This window comes from Carettochelys insculpta, chromosome 11 (assembly GCF_033958435.1).
Source record: "Carettochelys insculpta isolate YL-2023 chromosome 11, ASM3395843v1, whole genome shotgun sequence".
NCBI lineage: Eukaryota > Metazoa > Chordata > Testudines > Carettochelyidae > Carettochelys > Carettochelys insculpta.
In genome coordinates, this window is record NC_134147.1 from 19,905,941 (window position 1) to 19,923,175 (window position 17,235).

The 17,235-nt window shown below is 54.8% G+C and overlaps 1 protein-coding gene across 1 annotated transcript; it reads left to right on the top strand.

Moving 5' to 3' along the window:
* Positions 1-1,739: 1,739 nt before the first annotated feature.
* Positions 1,740-8,997, top strand: CST6 (cystatin E/M). The gene is made up of 3 exons (XM_075005389.1): positions 1,740-2,006; positions 6,327-6,452; positions 8,626-8,997. Exons 1-3 carry the CDS (start codon positions 1,785-1,787, stop codon positions 8,710-8,712), a joined length of 435 nt encoding a protein of 144 aa, XP_074861490.1. The 5' UTR covers positions 1,740-1,784; the 3' UTR covers positions 8,713-8,997.
* The last annotated feature ends 8,238 nt before the right edge of the window (positions 8,998-17,235 follow it).

The following is a 17,235-nucleotide window of genomic DNA, read 5'->3' on the forward strand; positions in this document are numbered from 1 at the left end:
AGTGGTGTTGGGAGTTTCAGTGTAATGACTATTCACACTGAGGCAATAGGCCTCCAGGCTCTTTGTAACCTAGGCCACCAGGTGACCCTTTTCTTCCCTGGGTAACAAGACAAAGGAGGGAGGAGGGGCCTGGCTGGCGTGAATCAGAACTGGGCAGTTGAGTGGGGCAGTGTCTCTGGTGGGAGAGGGAGAAAGGAGGGCCAGGCCCCCACTCCAGGGCCCCTGTCCCCAAGATGGATTGTACTGACTGCTCCTGGCTTCTGTGCTGCGTCCCCATTGCCTGTTCTCCCTGCTGAATGAGAGCCACATCTGACTGCAGATGGGGTGCAGGGCCTGGGGACCCCTGGGTTTAGGGCTCTCTGCAGGCGGCTGGGGTTGGGACATCCTCCCTTCTGCCCTAGGCTCTGCCTCTTCCCATCCCTGCCCTGCCCCAGCTCCACCAGTGCCACCTGTGAGATTCAGGTGCCACCCGGCTGATTGGCACAACACCTCCAGCTGCCCACAGGGGGCAGCGTGTGTTTCGACTGGGGCACATAATGAAATTTATTCCATCCATGGGTGGAAAAAATTAGAGGGAACTCTGCACTCCACTCCTGCCCCCACGCCTCCTCTCCCAAGCCTGGCGCCCGCAGCAGGGGTTGGGGATCCCCCCAGCACTCACAGTTGGTGGTAAGGAGTGACCCAGCCCCAGCCCATGCCACTCCCCTGGCTCCCAGCTGTGTCGTTCTGCTTCTCACTGCAGCTGGCGAGTGTGGGGTGTGGTTTTACCCCTTCCCCCTAAGTTGACATGGCTGGGAGTCAGGGGAGTGGAGCAGGCTAGGGCCAGGTCACTCCGCTTCCTGCTGATGATCCCAACCCCCCTCCCCCCGAGTTGCTGCTTGTGGCCCTATGCCCCACCTTGTGTGGCATGGACGCATATGACCCTTCATCCCCGCCTCTCCCATCACCCCTGATTTATTTGTCTTGACAATAGTGGCCAGAGCTACCCCCAGGGTTCTAGATGAGATCTTCCCAGGGCTTGCTCTAAAGGCATTAAATGCTTCCCTATCTCCAGGGGAAATCTCTTTCCTGATCCACTCTGGGATTGCATTTGCCTCTTGTCACAGCTGCGGCACGTGGGTGGCTTGTAGGTATCATCCTCAGCCAGACATCCTGCGTGGTCTCTGGTGATGCCTCCACTGACAAGCTCACAGTAGCAGTTCCCGTTTCTGTTACTCCACTCGTCAAGCTCATCAACTTTTGTGCCCGTGTCATGTTCCGAAGGGGGGGTGGCGACAGGCAGACGGGAGGAGTCGGTGGTAACAGGTTGGGGTCTAGGGCAGGATGCTGTCAGATGGCTGGATGGGGTGGGTGAGGAGCGAGGGGTTAACAGCAGACGGGGGGAGCCAGTTTTGCTGCAGCTGAGCTCAGCAGCCAGCCCAGGAGTGTCCAGGCACCTGGCTGCCTCCAGCCCTGAACACATTCGTTAAGGGCCCCCTGAGGTACCCCCAGAAGTCCAGCCCTGGGAGCCCAGGGGGGTTTAATGGCAGTGGGGAAGAGGAGGTGTGTAAAGGAGAACCAGGATGGGGGCTGGTTACCACGTGGGTGGGGGGAGAACTTCTCCCAGGCACTAGGGCCAGCTAAGGAAGGAAGATAAGCAGAACACGGGCTCTCTCGGAGGCGGGGCCATCGGGGGGCGGGGCCCACATGGAGGCGGGGCCAGCCAGAGGGGCGGGGCTTTCTGGTGGGCGGAGCCAGTGGGTTATTTCTTTGGCCCTCCCGCGGGCTTCTGAACACTCGCAGCGATGCGGCGTTGCGGAGCGGGTGTGTTGCTGGCCGCGCTGGCGCTGCTGCTCGGGGCCGGGCCGGGGCTGAGCCGGGCCGGCCTGGCCGGGGGGGTGGAGGAGGCGCCGCTCTCGGATCCGGACGTGCAGGAAGCCCTGCGGTTCGCGGTGGAGGCCTATAACTTGGTCAGCAACAGCCTGTACCTCTACCGGGCGGAGCGGCTGGTGCGGGCTCGCAGACAGGTGAGCGGGGCGGGTCCCTGCGTGGAGCCCTGGAGCTGAGTGAGGGCGGCGGCGCTGGTTGTAGGGGAAGCCCCACAGCCATGGGGAGATCGGGACCTGTGGTGGGGGGCGGGGAGGGTGCTGGTTATGGGGTAGCAGGGAGGTGCCCAGTGGTAGTGGCTTCTGTCCCCCCTTACCCCTGCTCCCAGTGCTGGCCCATGGGTGGCCTTGTGGCGTTGGGGGTTGGCAAAGGATTTCCTCCCCATCACCTTGCCATGGGCGCTGGCTCCTTCAGCGACAGCTGGGGGCCCTGCCGGGGAGGGAACTCATGGGCTGCCAGGTGCTCATGGCCCCCTGGTGAGCCCCAGGAGCTCTGCATCCTGGAACAAAACACCGCTCTGGCAGGCACCCACCTAAGCAGGTGGGATGTCTGGGTGGCAGCCCTGGAGGGCACCCACTTCCCTGTGCCACTGTTTCCGATGCATATGGCCTGTCTCCCTGCCCCCGGGCACAGCGCCCCTTGAATTGCACTGGAAACCTTGTGGCTGGGGGAACCTCTGGGTGGGACTGCAGGGGTGAGGAGGGGCATTGTTTAGCATCAGTGTATGAGCACCAGGGTGGCCCTTTGGAGTGAACCCTCCTCGCCCTGCCTGGCTTCTGCTGGGCTCAGGGCTTCCATCCCTACCCTGCCCCTCCATGACCTCTCTTGGGGTGTCCAGGGATTTTTCTCTTCTCTCCACCCATGCCACTCTGATTCTGTCTGTGCTCAGGGGCTTATCTGGGGCAGCAGTGGTGCTACAGAGGCTGAGGGCCCCTCTCCTCCCGCAGCTTGGCAGGAGGGAGTGCTCACTAGCAGCTGGCTGGGAAGGGTCCGAGTGAAGGCAGCTCTGCTGGTGCTGGCAGGGCAGAGCAGCTGGGGGCAGAGAGGAACCAGGAAGAGTGCAGCGGAGGTGATTGGGCTGTGCTTAGGTGTACAAGTACATGCAGTGTCATGGGGCACCTGGCAGTTTAGTCCTCTACTGTTTCAGGTACCCACGGCTGATGGCTGTGCAGGGCGTAATGCGAGGGACTTGAGTATTGGTTACTGTGTGCAAGCCACAGGAATGCTTCTCTGCATCGCCCAAGCACTGTTTGCACAGACCCATGCCCCACTCTGCCTCTCCCCAAAGCACCTGACCAGGGCAGGCTCGCTGCCGTCGCCTCTGTTCACTTCAGCGCTGCTTCAAGCCTCTGTTGCATTGGGTGTTGTGGGGGGAAGCAGGGGGATCCCTGGGTCCTGATGGGACCTTGTCTGGGATTGAGGGGGGGCACTTGCCTGCTGATGTGCGAGGCCATTCTGAGATGTGGGGGGGCCCTCCCTCTCTCGTATTGAGTGCTGACCCAGAGACAGGGTCCTGCACAGGGTCCTCTGCAGCACTCAATATAATGGGCCCGTGATCTGACTGCCCCAGATCCTGGCCAGGGCTGGGGAGACAAGCAGCATAACTTGAAACTCTAGTCAGAGAGTGGCTGGTCTGTGGGTCCATCAGATGGGGAGTCTGACGGATTAGCTGGGATGAACTTTCAGGGAAAGTGGCGGATTCGCCACCTTAAGCGTCTTTATTTTAAATCCCATGTAGCGCTCTCTTCAGACGATGCACTGGCCAAGTGTGGTGTTGGGCTCGTTGCAGGGGTCATGGTGTGACTGTCTCTGGCCTGGGCTGGGCAGGAAATCAGCCTGGCTCAGCAATGCTCTGACCTCTTAGTCAGGAGCCATGTTAGTGCTCAGGGTTACCCACGAGAGCACAGCAGTGTGAGTTCAGTTGTTTCATTTGCCAGTTGTGTATATGCCTCACAGCCAAAGGGCTGACGAAGTAATCTCCAATTAGATGACCAAGTAAACGCGGCTTGGTTGGCTAGTATTACATCCTCCTATGGTGTTTTAACACTCTGATTGTGCCATGGCATCTGTAGCCTTTGTCAGAAGCTGGGAACGGGCGACAGGGCAGGGATCACTTGTTGGTAACCTGTTCTGTTTGTTCCCTCTGGGGCACCTGGCATCGGTCGCTGTAGGAAGACAGGATGCAGGGCTGGATGGACCTTTTGTTCTGCTCCTCTGTTAAGAGTTGCAGGAGCTGCTTTAAAGAGCCACCTGCAGCTCCCAAGCCTCAGTCCGTCACTAGGCCCGGTGTCAGCTGGTCCCTTTTGGCCTTCAACTCTATGGCTGTGGCCACACTTGGCCAAATCCAAGCATGCTAATGAGGCCCTGGCCTGAATGTTCACCTCCTCGTTAGCATTAGCACGCTGCTGGCCGCAGTGCTCCAAAAGCACCACTTTCGAATGCGCACAGCTCAGCTACACAGGGGTCCTTTTTTTGAAAGGACACTGCGTATTTTGAAATCCCCTTTTCCCCCTTTCGAAAGGGACTCCCATGGAGCCGCACAGAGCCGTAAGCATTTGAAAGCGGTGCTTTTGCAGCTCTGCGGCTGGCAACATGTTAATGAGGTGCTGAATTGAAAGCACCTCATTAATATTCTTCAATTTTGGCTATTAGCATGGCCGTTTTGAAATTTTGGCCCAGTGTGGCCACGGCCTATGAATGATCAGCCAGTTCATGCTTCGTATGCAGCTTTTTTGTTTCCCTGGTCCAAAACGTTGCTCTGTGTTACTTCCCCACAGCCTCCCAGCCAAGGGCCCCACCCATTGAGTCCACAGAGCATGCGGGAAATGTCCTGTATTGCTTATGCTCGGACTCCCTCCCATTGACCACGGTAAATTCTACTTGGCCCATCTCCCCTATCCCCCCTGCTGCAAACATCCTGTTCAGCCGTTGCCTTTTAGGGCTGGTCTGTCGGCTCCTTTTGCGTGGTGCCCGGCACCACAGGGTCCTGGTGCAGGCCTGAGGCGCCCAAGCACCATCTCTATCCAAATGTTTTTTGTTGGTCAAACTTTTCTTCTTTCCCCAAATGAAACAATTTTGCAGTGAATGTTGTTGGCCGTATCCCACCAGATACTGGACCAAAACATCTGTCCTGTTTCTTAATGTTTGTGTTTCTGTAAATTCCCCCCCACCCTCTCTTCTCTGAGGTAAGGCAATTGAGGCTATCCCCTGACTGGCAGAAGCCAGCAGATCCTAGCCCAGAAGCAGTGTCTCTGCAAGCGTGCAATGCTTAGTTCCATCTGTGCAGTTCCTTGTGCTCATAATGCTGTGGCAAGGGTGCAGTGCCTTCAGCATGGTTAAAACCATGTCCCTGGTGGCTTTAAAGCCTAACAGCATTTGCTTGGGGGCGGGGGGTGGAAACCGGGTTTCTGAAAGAGGGCGGCTTCTCCCTCCTAGAAATTGAGACATCCATCCATGTCGTCTTGGCTTAATCTGTGGCACAAAAGCAGCTTTGATTGTTTCCGTGGAACTGACTTTTAAGTCTCCAGCTGACTCTGAGGAACAAACGGTGATCTAAATACAGTGATGGATGAATGCCCTGGACTGAGCCTCAGGGAACCTGGGTTTTATTCCTGGCTCTGTTACTTTTCTGTAGTATTCATGGTGGAGGTGCAGGGTCTGGGCAGAAGTACAGGTGTGATCTGGGGCTGGCGGTTGAGATACAGGAAGGGGTGGAGGGTGAGAGCGGGTTTGGGTGGAGGAAAAGATTCTGACCTGGGGCAGGGTGTCAGGGCGGATGTGGGGGGTTTGGATTGTGACCTGGGGGTTCGGGTGCAGCAGGGGATGGGATAGGAGTGCAGGCGCCCAATGGGAGCTGCTTACCGTAGGTGGCTCCCAACCAGAAGCCCAGTGGGATCCTTGGGATCTGCTGCACCCACACGTGCCACTCAAAGCACCTCACTGTTGAGCCCAGCGTACATGTCTGCGCAGCCAATGCCATGGGGATAGGGGCTCTAACAACGGTCTGCCCTGCAAGCATGGCTGAAGCAGCTCCCACTGGCTAGCTTCCTGTCAAGGGGTCTGCAAGTGTTGTGTTGGGGCTGGAGGCAGCGCATGGAGACCAGCATTCCCTCTTTGCCATCCATGTGCAAAATAAATTATTTGCACCAGGGCATGTGCTTATATGCACCACCAGCAGAAACATACAGCCTGGCTGTGGGTGCCCCTTATTTTGGTCTGCCGGGGGCAGGTGGAGGCTTTGTCTTGCACCCAAAGCAGAACCTCCTGCCCTGGAGTGCTCCTTCCGTTTTTTTGTCCAGCAGAGTACGATGGGACCCCAGTCTCAGTGCTTGCCAGCCGTAACTGCCACCTGCAGACAGTTGCAGTTTATGGAGCTGAAACTTTTGATTTCTTCACTTTCCTGCTACTGATCAGGAGTGGGACATGTCCTTCTCACACAGAGATCTCTGCTCTTGTTCCAGGTGGTGGCTGGAGTGAAATACATCCTAAACGTGGAGCTGGTGGGAACACAGTGCCAGAAAAATGGGGCAGGCCTTGGAAACGCAGACGTCAGCAAATGCCCCTTGCCTCCACAGTCAAAGCAGAAGGTGAGCAGAGAAGATGGCATAGCTGCTGGTTGAGTAATTGACCAGGTGGGCTCAGGACTGTCTTGCGTGATCGGGGTTCCATGCCTGGCACAGAACTGACTTGTAAAACCATAGCGCTGAAGAGCTCCAGACCTGGGCCAGGACCCCATGGAACTTGGTGCTGGTCAAACAGAACAAAAAGACAGCACTATAGAGCAGGAGCTTCTGTTTGAGGTCTGAGACAAGAGCCAACAGATGACTTGGGGAGCCCCTGGAAAGTGACCTGCAGCTGGGGTGGGAAGTAACTTGGTTAGTAGAATTATGGTGATTGGTTGGTAGAATTGGGGTGGTTACTTCCCAGTCACCAACTTTGAGGAAGTAACTTGAAGGAGGATAATGCAGTTGCTTTGCAGATGTGTTCAGGAGCAGCATCCTAAAACATCTGGAAAGCAGCACCTTTAGCTGGGCTGGGGTTACTCTGGCAAACTCAGAATGCAGGGAGCTGCACAACACCTTGGGCATGTCACTGTGCCTCAGTTACCTCTCATCACCCTTCCTCTGTTCACATTGTGAGTTCAGTGAGGGAGCGACTCTCAGAACATGGTGCAGTGGGGCCACTCAGTTTAGCTTTGAGTGTTTGGGTAATCCGCTGTGGGAGCGCCTCCGTCTTAAAGTGGCTGTGCCCTAAATTTTGTTTAAAAATGGCTTAAGACTTGACAATTAAACATTTTCATTAATTTAATAATTTCAAAAAGGCCCAGAAGGTTTAGCCATCTAAATGTAGAAACTAAATGTAACCAGAGCGTGAAACTGACTTGTCTCAGAATGCAAATAAAAAGGGAATGACTACACCCGTTCCTTTTCACCATCCCCACTGAAAGGAACAGTAAAAGCAAAAGGGGCAAGAGTCAGTGAGGATGAGGAGACACGGATTTTTAACTTGAGCTGCCAGGAAACTTGCAGCTGTCAGAGATAAAATGTCCATAATGGGCTGGTCAGATGTTTTCTGACGACATTGCTGATTTGCTTTTGTTGTAATCCCACCTTTCTGATTAAACTTCACTTTTGGCACCAAAAAGTGCCCTCTTGCTGGGGAACTTGGATGACTTCAGTTTATGGCTGAAATATTTCCATTCAGAATGGCACCATAGTCCCACCAGTAAGGGGCTTCTGGCTGGGAACTTCTCCCTGTCCAGCAGTCATGTTTGAGGCACCACTGCCACCCACTGGCCAGGAGCGGAGATAGCATCTGTCCAGATTCACCGTCTCGCCAGTGTGTAGACATACAGGCTGTCTACACTAGCCAAAAACTTCGAAACGGCCATGCAAATGGCCATTTCAAAGTTTACTAATGAAGTGCTGAAATACATATTCAGTGCCTCATTAGCATGTGGGTGGCCGCGGCACTTCGAAATTGACGCGGCTCGTCCAGACAGGGCTCCTTTTCGAAAGGACCCTGGCTACTTCGAAGTCCCCTTCTTCCTATCTGCTCATAGGAATAAGGGGACTGAGAAGGAGCCCCGTCTGGATGAGCCATGTCAATTTCAAAGTGCCGTGGCCGCCTGCATGCTAATGAGGCGCTGAATATGTATTTCAGCACTTCGTTAGGAAACTTCAAAATGGCCATTTTGAAGCTTTTGGCTAGTGTCAGTATAGCCACAGAGTGGAACTGGAGAGGAGGCGCTTGACTTGCAGCCTTCGGGACTTACCCCAGCGCTGTATTAAAATCACAAGAGCTCTGGTTTTGGCTGAAATATTTTGAGGGTTGGATAGTTTTGGCCGAAAGGTGAAATTTTCTGCTTGAGAATAGGAAACCTCTTCATCCCCTGCTGTAGCAGTAGTGACTCCAGGAAGAAAACTTCAAATATAAAAGCCCCATTTGGCGAAAGTAAAATAGAAAACAAGAGACTTAACAGCCGGGACGGAAGTGTAAGTTGACTCCCAGTTAGTGTTAGGCTCATCACAAGCTTTGCCTGGGTGCTGGCTTGGGGTCACACTTGAAAATAACAGGGTCCCATCAACTCAGGCCAATAAGCCACACAGCAGCTGTGTGTCAGTGCTGTTCAGGCCAGTGATGTCACGGTCATTAAATCCTTGGGCCGGATTCTGGCAATGCATCGTGAACCAACTTATCTTCATTGGCCAGCTGCCGTCCTGCATGCTGACTAATCCAGGGATGCTTCCCTCCCTGCAGAAACTGCTCTGTGAGCTCATGGTCTGGAACCAGCCCTGGCTCCACAACATGCAGTTGTTATCTCACCACTGCTCTGTGTCGAACTGAAACCTGGTCCGTCTGACGTGACTACGCTGTTGGTGGATCGCTGCTGCCTGGTGGGTCAGGCTCTCTTCTGCTGCCGCCTCTTCTCTCTAATCACCCAGCCACGTTCCCACCGGCTGTGCGGGAGATCAGGGTCTTGGATTCTTTCCCCCACCCACCCATCACATCAGGTTTGGAAGTGGCTGGATTGTTCAGTCCTGCTTAATGCCCACACTGAAGCTCCTGGGTGCTTCCTGTCCAATGATGTAGCATCTCCTAGGGTGTTGGGAATAAAACTGATTAACTATGGTCCAGTGGCTGGTATCTTTCTTCCCTCGGTTCCTCCATCCCTCTCCAATGGGGGTGACCATTTCATAGATTTCCAGGCTGCAGTTCTCCTCTTTGACCTGCAAGATGAAAGTCCTGGAAGCTCATCCAGCATCGTCGTCATCTGGCAGTTGAGCTGCTTGAGCACGACTTTCAGGTCGGCTATCCAGTCTCCATAAGACTGTAACGTAACAGCAAATTCCTCTGTACTCAGAGGACATAGCTGAAGGAAAACTGCCCATTGCCTATGTATCTCAAGCCTGCTGGGGATGCCCACCTTCAGAACAGCGGTCTGGACGGAGTTTGGCTTTATATCTGTTCCAGGTTTTCAGAAAACCAGGCTAAGGCAGGAGATGTGATTCCAGCTACTCCTGCCATAGGGCAAAGGAACAAGGTCGAAAAGCCCTCTGGGGGATGGACATGAGGCAATAGCCAACTTTGTGGGCCTGCATATGCACATACAGGCTCTATCCTAGACAGTTGGGCTCATTGTGAGCTGTGCTAAAGAAATGCCCTGTTATGGGAACAGTGACCCCAGTCAGACTGGTTGGAGCTAGATTGAGGCTTACATCTGGCCTTCCAGTGCAGGGGCCAGGCTGGCTCAGTGGTGGAGAGAGGGGAACACGAGGGGAGCCTTCCCTCCTGATGTGACCTGGAGGTGAGGGAGTGGCTGGTTCAGGGGAGGGGATTGGGGCTCACACTAGAGGGCCAAGGGAGTGGATGACACACCCCAGGTGCTTCATGTCCAGAGTGCGCAGGGGAGGCTTGGCTGCAAGGGCCAGTCCCTACTAGGGCAGGGATTGGCAGGAGGGTGTATTAGACCAAAAGCTGTCGGGGGCGGACACCAGCTTTGCTCTGTGAGTGCGCAGGGGCTGGTAGGTTGTCCTGCAGAAGCTAATAGTGGCCCTTTCTGATAGGGCTGTGGATGTTAAGGGCAGAGACTTGGCTGATGAGCAGAAATGAAAGGAGCCCGAGTGCCATCTCCTGGCTGCCTTGGGTTACTCTCAAATGAGCTCATCGGCCCTCAGGTGCTGGGAAAGTTCATATCCTGTTCCACCTCTGCCTGGCCATGCCTTGTGCCCCCTGTGTGGTGCAGTGGAAGGGGGTGGGGGGGGTCCTCCATGTCAATACAGGAGCCCACTAGGATTGGTGACTCTGTTCTGTGGGGCACAAACTGCTGCAACTAGGGTTATCCACATCCTTTAAAAAAGAAAAGACTCCCTGGAGGGAGTGGATCAGTATCTACCAACTCTTGGCTATATTACTGCTATAGTCCAGCCTTTGCCAACGTGCAGTCCATGGCCTGGGGTGGGGGGAACCAGCCCTTAGGAAATATACCAGTTATTGCTACGTACTCATTCCTGTGAGTAAATAAACAGTGAACATTTAGTCATTTTTTTCATATTTCTTTTTTGGAGCCACAAAAATGTAGTCAGAGCAAAAAGGGTCCCACCTATGTAAAGTCTAGGAAACCCTGGTGCAGTCCATTAATATGCTCCTGCAGCGGGGTGCCCTCTTTAAAGAGTTCAAATAGGGGAATGTTAGCTGCGCCCCAACCCCACTTCCTCCAGCATTAATAGTGCAAGTTAATGACACAGCAATAAAGCCTCGCTGTAATAACGTGGTCGTTAGGTTAACTGTTACCCAGAGCATGCTGGGGTGGAAGTGTGCCCCCAACCTTCCCTTAAGTCTCGCTTTAGCTACTGCGGGGACAGAGCCCGTTCCACCCCTGCTGCAATGCTTGTGATTTTCCTGAGTAAAGCAGCAGGTTCTGGCCTGCAGTGGTGGGTGTGGATTGACTCCATTGCCGTGTGTGGTCTCATCCCATTTTGCTGGGGGAGGAGGGTGGATTTTCCAGCAAATCAAGGGAAAAAAAAAAATCTCGCCTGGCCTGGGGCAGATGTTGTACAACTGCTTCAAGGGCGATGGGGCTCTGGGTCAAGTTTTGTTTAATGTACAAACAAAACTACCCCCCGCTGCATCCTGCTGTGTGGCTCGTCTTTCTCTTGCGAGTGACAATATCCCCCCAAAGCCCTGTGTGTGTCTGAAGGGCTCAGGCCAAAGGGGCAGCAATCCAGGGATATGAGACTGTGGGTTTTTTCGCTCACCTGCAGGTCCTGGCTGGTACAAGGCAAATTGCTGCCGATGTGGTTTGTGAAAGGTTTCTGAGTTGTAATGTGGTTGGTGTGTTGGTGCCCTGGCAGAGCTTGCCTGCTGTGGGCTGCCAGCCCTGACGTGGTGGGTGCTGCATTCTTTACAGCCTGCTGTGTTATGTCTCACCATGTGCTGGCCCACATCAGGTCCTCACAACAATGGTACATTAATGCTGGGCCAACCAGGCGTGGAGAAGGGAAGTGCTGAGTCCTGCCTTCCAACTCCTCTTTCTATCTACTTGCTTCCCTGGCCCCTCATAGGGTGTGTCTACCCTTTCATTCCTCCTTGGAAAGAGGCATGCAAATGAGGGAAATTTAAAATGCAAATGAGGTACAGATTTACATACCTGACCACTCATTTGCATATTTCAAAAGCTCTACTTTTGAAAGAAGAAAAGCAGTGTAGACATGGCTCTTTCAAAAGTAAACCCCTTCTTTCTATTTGGCTTCAGGAAGAAGGGTTCTTTCGAAGATGGGGTTTATTTTTGAAAGAGCTGCATCTACACTGCTTTTTTCCCTTTCGAAAGAAGCTCTTTTGAAAGGAGAATATGCAAATGAGGTATCTAATACGCAAACCTGTGCCTCATTTGCATTTTTCAATTTCCCTCATTTGCATACCTGTTTCAAAAGAGGAATGCAAGTGCAGAGACAGTTCTAGAGTCACGAGCCTAGAACTCTAGAACCCGGGCTCCCAGCTTCCCCCATCCGACCACCAGCCTGACTCCCTGACTAGGCCTATGGCTAGAACCCAGGTGTGCTGCCCCCCAGTTCCTGCTGCTATCCACTGCACGCCCCCAACTCTGAAGTAGAACCCAAGAATCCCAACTTGCTGCTTCTCTGCTTTAGCCATTGGCCACCTCTCCTCTTCTACATCTAGACAGAGAACCCAGGAGTCCTGTCTCCTGCTGCTCCTCCTATGGCCTGTGCTGAGGAGCAGTGTGCCTCCATGGCTGTGTGAGGCAGCTCTGCCGAAGGCCTGCTGTCGCCCCACCCCCTCAGCCAGTGCTGCCCCCTGGTCGTCATGTAGCTCATGGCATCAGAGGCCTGTCGGGGGTGGCAATGAGAGGAGGCTCAGGCGCTGGGTTGGGGGTTCAGGGTTTATTAACGCAGCAGCACATCAGGTTACCAGGTCTGTTCACACAATGCTGCAAACAGGGCAACCCTTCATTCCCCTGGAGCAAGGCACTAGTGGGGGGCTTTGTCCCTCCCGCCCCAAATGGCAGCTGAACCACATAGCTAGGGAGAAAAGGCTGGTTGAGCCTGTTTGGCTCGGGCAGCAGAGGTCTGTGCACTTAGATCCAGCGGTTGCAGGTTTGATCCCTGTTGCTGAGACCCTGCCAGGAGGTGACTTCTGTCCCCACCCCACCCATGCTAGTGGGCACACGTGGCCCCCAAGGCTTCCCAGTAGCTGGGGATGGGGTGACCAGCCAGGCCCAGAATCACTGCTCTGCCTGCAATCAGGCCCCTGTGCCCTGTCTGTACTAGGCAGGGCATCTGTGGGGCTGGCATGGCCGCTGTGGGTGTGGCATCCTCTGGGGCTGGCACTGCTCCCCTCTTGCTTTCCAAGGGTGCCCCAAAAGCTCCCGTCCTTTTGTTGGCCTGCCTGGCCCTGCCCAGCAGGAACCAGTTTGCAGTCCCTCTGCCAGCTGTGCCTGGGGATGTCCCCACACTGGGAAGGGGGGGGACACTAGCAACCCCCCCATGGCTCTGCCTAGTGCAAAATCTCACCCAGCCCCCCCCACAGGAAACAGGAGAGAATCTGAGCGCCTAGACACCATACACCTGGGGCAGTACTGGACCGGTTGGAGGACTGTGTTAGGGCAGGTGGAGGGTGGTGGTGATAAGAAAGGGTGATAAGAAGGCTCTTTACGAGGCAGCCAGCATCCCTTCCACCCTACCCGGCTCCTCCCCAGTGGTTGCGGAGACATAAGGAAATGCTGCCCGAGCATTACAGCTCTGGCGAGGTGAGCAGCGAGAAGGACTGGGGAACACCGCTGGTGGCTACAGAGTTGGGTGGAGACCTAGCAGGAGACATGGAGCAAGAGCCGAGATGTGTGTTATCAGAGAGGGACGTTGGCTGGGAACTTGGACCCCAGCCAGGCTGGACCATGGGAGAGAAATCTAGAGTGACAGGTCTGTACGGAAGTGGGGGGCGGGTGGGGGAGATGCATGTGCAGGTAGAGATACATGAGGATGGATGGAAATGTCGCTATATTTGGGGCGAGGCAGGTGGTGTCTGTGGGGATAGATGGACTGGAGTCTGTGGGGATGGATGGAAGATGAATCAGCATAGGGGAAGATCAACTGATCTGGGTTCAGATGGGTGGCCCAGGCCCATCTCTAGTTCTAACTGAGCTCCCGGTCTCCAGTGTAGCCAGTGCTATAGGAAGTTCATGTCTCCGGGAGTGGCCCAGCCATCTAGAGTCCTTGTTCCTTTGTCTGTGTCCTCAACATGGTCTCACTGAGGAGGGGGCAGCTTCAGAGGAGGGAGCTGGGCGGCTGAGTGTCACGCTGTACAGGTTAGCCACAAATATCTCCCAGCCTCTGCGGAGGGCTCGGTCCACCTGCTGGAGAGGAGAGAAGGTCATGAGTGGTCGAGGGAAGGTGTGTTCTGATGGGACCCCTCCAGTATTTGCCTCCCCCTCAGCCCAGGACAGGCACAAAAGCCATGACAGTAGGTATCCAGTGGGGCTGGCCTAGGAGCTGCCCACTGAGAGACGGGGCAAAGGCACAGCCGAGATCGCAGCAGGCTGTAGGCCGTGCCAGCCGGACAGTCCTGTGGACTGCTAGCTCTTTTTTTCTCCAACTGAGGGGACTTCTATGAGACCTCTCTGAGTTGCTGGTCTTCTACCAGGCCCTCCTCCAGGCCTGGAGCTGCTGTCGGTGACCAGGACTGTTGTGGCCAGCGGCAACAAGCGACCTCATGGATCCCCTGCTTCACAACTCCTACCTTCGTGTGCAGGTGGCCAAGTTCCCTTCAGTGCACCAGAGGTTGACCCTGGCAGAAGCCGGCAGGATCCAGAGATCTCCTGGGCTACAGCAGGGGGACTGGGTGGATCCCCATGTGCTGGGACGGCACACAGGGCTCTCCGCCCTTCAGACCTCCTGTGCGTACGCTTGGAGGTGGGGGGCAGCCTTACCGCCCACGGCTCAGGTTTTCCTCCAGCAGGTCCTGTGAGAGGGTGTCCTGCCTGCCCCACACGCCAGGCTCATTAGACCTTAGTATCAGGCTTCTGTCCTGCAGGTCCCACCCTGGCCCCAGCCTCCTCCCTGCAGCCAGTTCGCTTTCAAACTGTGCCCCAGGAAAAACTGTAATTGCTCGTGCTCCACGCGTTCCCTTTCCTCACCCTCGTCTCTCACCCTGACCCCGAGTGGCAGGACTATTTACCACCTGTGGAGGGTGAGGAACACCAGAGGCCCAGCCTGTATTCCACCCTAGTCCCATGGCCCACTGGCAATCTCAGCAGGCATCTCCTTCATGCAGCCACAGACACGGGCGTGTCCCTGTCCCTGGCCTGGTTCTCCCCCCACCCCTCAAGCCTGTCCCTTCTGCAGGCTGAGGGAGAACCCGGCACACGCCTGCTGAGAACGAACCAGGCTGCAGCCCCTCATCTGGCTCCTGCTGAGGTTCTGCAGCACAGCTCCCCGCATCAGTTCACCTCCTCACGCCCACAAATGCACGAGGCCTCCTCCAAAGCAGCCAGCTACAGCACCAGGAGGAGGAGGCTGGTTCTCTGCAACTGTGGGACCGATAACTGCCCCTCCCTGGTCTCACCTACCCAGGCAGAGCTCTGGGCAAGCACTCGCTGGCTCCCTAGCCAGCCCTGAAGAGCAGTGGTACCGTCCCAGGTTCTTCACTTGGTTCCCCCCCTCCGGGTCCCTCACTATGAACTTGTCCGCTCCACTCCCATCCCTGCGATTAGTTAATTGGCCTGAGAACTCTTCTGGATCCTGAGTCCCATGTGGCCTTCAAGGCTGGGGGCAGGGAGGGGGTCTTTAGCCAGGGGTGGGCTAGTGCCCACTACCTCCCAGGCTTTCCAAATAAGGCGCAGGGTGTCAGGCATGGGGATGCTGGCTCCCATCTGAGGCCAGGGCAGGGGGACTGCTTTGGTCAGGGTACAGGACTTTCTCTGCAGGACAAGGTTCCCGTTTGACCTGTTGGATGATACCAGGCCCCTTTAAGAGGGAATGAGCACAGTCCTCTGTGACTAACTTAGCAGCTCACTTAATGCCACCTGGGCCACCTCAGCTAGTGATCAGTCCCAGCTGAGGAGGGGCTGGGAGCATCTCCTAGAACAGTCTCTGAAGACCAGGGCTGGGTGAGTCCAAGGTGTGGTCTAGTCCCTAGATGAGGACAGCAGATAATGGGGGGGTGGGGTGGGGTGGGTAGCAGAGATGTACTGCTGGGAAATGAAAGACTTGGGGGGGACTCGCCCTGCAGTTGGTGCTGGGCTAAGAGATGGGGCCCTGAGGAAGTCTCAGCTGGTATCACAGAGTGGAGCCCAGGGTGGATGCTGAATACCTGGGACGGGTGAGTAACAACCCCTGGAACTAGGAAGGCTGTTTAAACTTCTTCATCTGGGGTGTGAGAGGGGAGCCTAGGGAAGCGGGGAGGGCTGTGAAATGGGAGTGGATCTGGCTGGCTGGTGAATGACAAGAGCCCTGAGAAAACCTATAACTGTGACCGTTAGACCTGTATTTTAGCCAATATGGACGGGGGGTTGTGTGTCTGGAGCATCTGTGTAATGAGAGGTGCCCTCAGCGAGGGTGGCTTGTCCCAAGCATTCCTTCTAATCTTTGCTGTCTGTATGTGGAACAAGTTTTGTTATGTGCACCGGGGCATGTGTGAAGGTGCACCACCCGTAGGAACACAGACCCAGCTGCGGGTGCTCTGTTAATCAGCTGGGTGGCATTTGACTCTGCTGAGAGGCTGCACAACCGCACGGCTTACAGGGAACACTGGCTGAAGGGGGAGCAGGTCTGGGGGCTGAGGCACAGTGAAGGGGGGGATGCTCATCCCAGTCTGGATTTGGGTTATGACCTGTTTCCATCTCTGGGCTTTCTGCCCTGTTATAACCCCACATTCCCGCTGAGCAGAGGCTGGTCTCGAGGCTGTTAGGGCTCGTCCATTTCCCTTGGCTTTGGGACCGGATCCTGCATGCCACTTAGGGCTAAATTGAGACTTGCCTCTCTCTTTGTGGGTTCCAGAACCTGCTGCTCCGAGAGGGAATCATTTAAGGTAGCAAGAAATTTCATCGCTGCGTCCCATCCCGAGGTGACGTGTGCCCCGTCAATATGAGTTGCAATCCCCATTATTACTGAGTTTTTCATGTTGATAGCTTCTCTAATCTCCCGTAGCATTTCATAGTCACGTCCGCTATCCTGGCCAGGCGGTGGGTAATATATCCCTACAGCTACAGTCTTATTCTTAGAAGGCTATGGATAGTAATTCCATGCTCTCTCTGTGGAACATTTTCATTGAAGATTTTTACTTCGAGTCTACATTTTCTTTCGCATATAATGCCGCTCCCCCAGCAGCATGCCCTGATCTGTCCATCTGATATATTTGTACCCTGGTATGACTGTGTCCCATTCATTGTCCTCATTCCACTAAGTTTCTGTGATGCCTAATATCTCAATATCTCCTTTAATATGAGGTACGCTAGTTCCCCCAGTTAGACTTCTAGCGTTTGTGTATAAGCACTTCAAAAACCTGTCCCTGTTCAGGAGCTCTATTTTGGCAAGGCCTGGTCAAGGCCCATAGGGCTAAGACAAGCCAAAGCCCCATGGTCCTCAGCAACTTTCAAGACCATTTGAGTCACCAGATGGATTTTAGCGCACTTAGAAAAACCGTACGTTAAGCAGAAAGCACGTCTCCCCTGGAACGACAGCCAGCTGCGCTCTGATAAGGAGCCCTTCTGGGGAGCTAGTTGCAAAACATTTTTGGCCAGAAAAGAGCTGATTAGTCGAAACCCAACCTGTTTGCGCAAAGGGCCTGTTTTGATGAATGTCCGAACTCGATAAAACTTTGGTGTGGGAGGGGAGACCTGCTGTGTCCTGTCTCAAT

What these genes read in the sequence shown, in the direction of transcription:
- CST6 (XM_075005389.1), top strand. Translation starts at nt 1,785, where the DNA reads ATGCGGCGTTGCGGAGCGGGTGTGTTGCTGGCCGCGCTGGCGCTGCTG. An exon ending in TGGTGCGGGCTCGCAGACAG is followed by an intron (nt 2,007 to 6,326) that starts GTGAGCGGGGCG and finishes CTCTTGTTCCAG; the next exon opens with GTGGTGGCTGGAGTGAAATA. An exon ending in CTCCACAGTCAAAGCAGAAG is followed by an intron (nt 6,453 to 8,625) that starts GTGAGCAGAGAA and finishes CCCTCCCTGCAG; the next exon opens with AAACTGCTCTGTGAGCTCAT.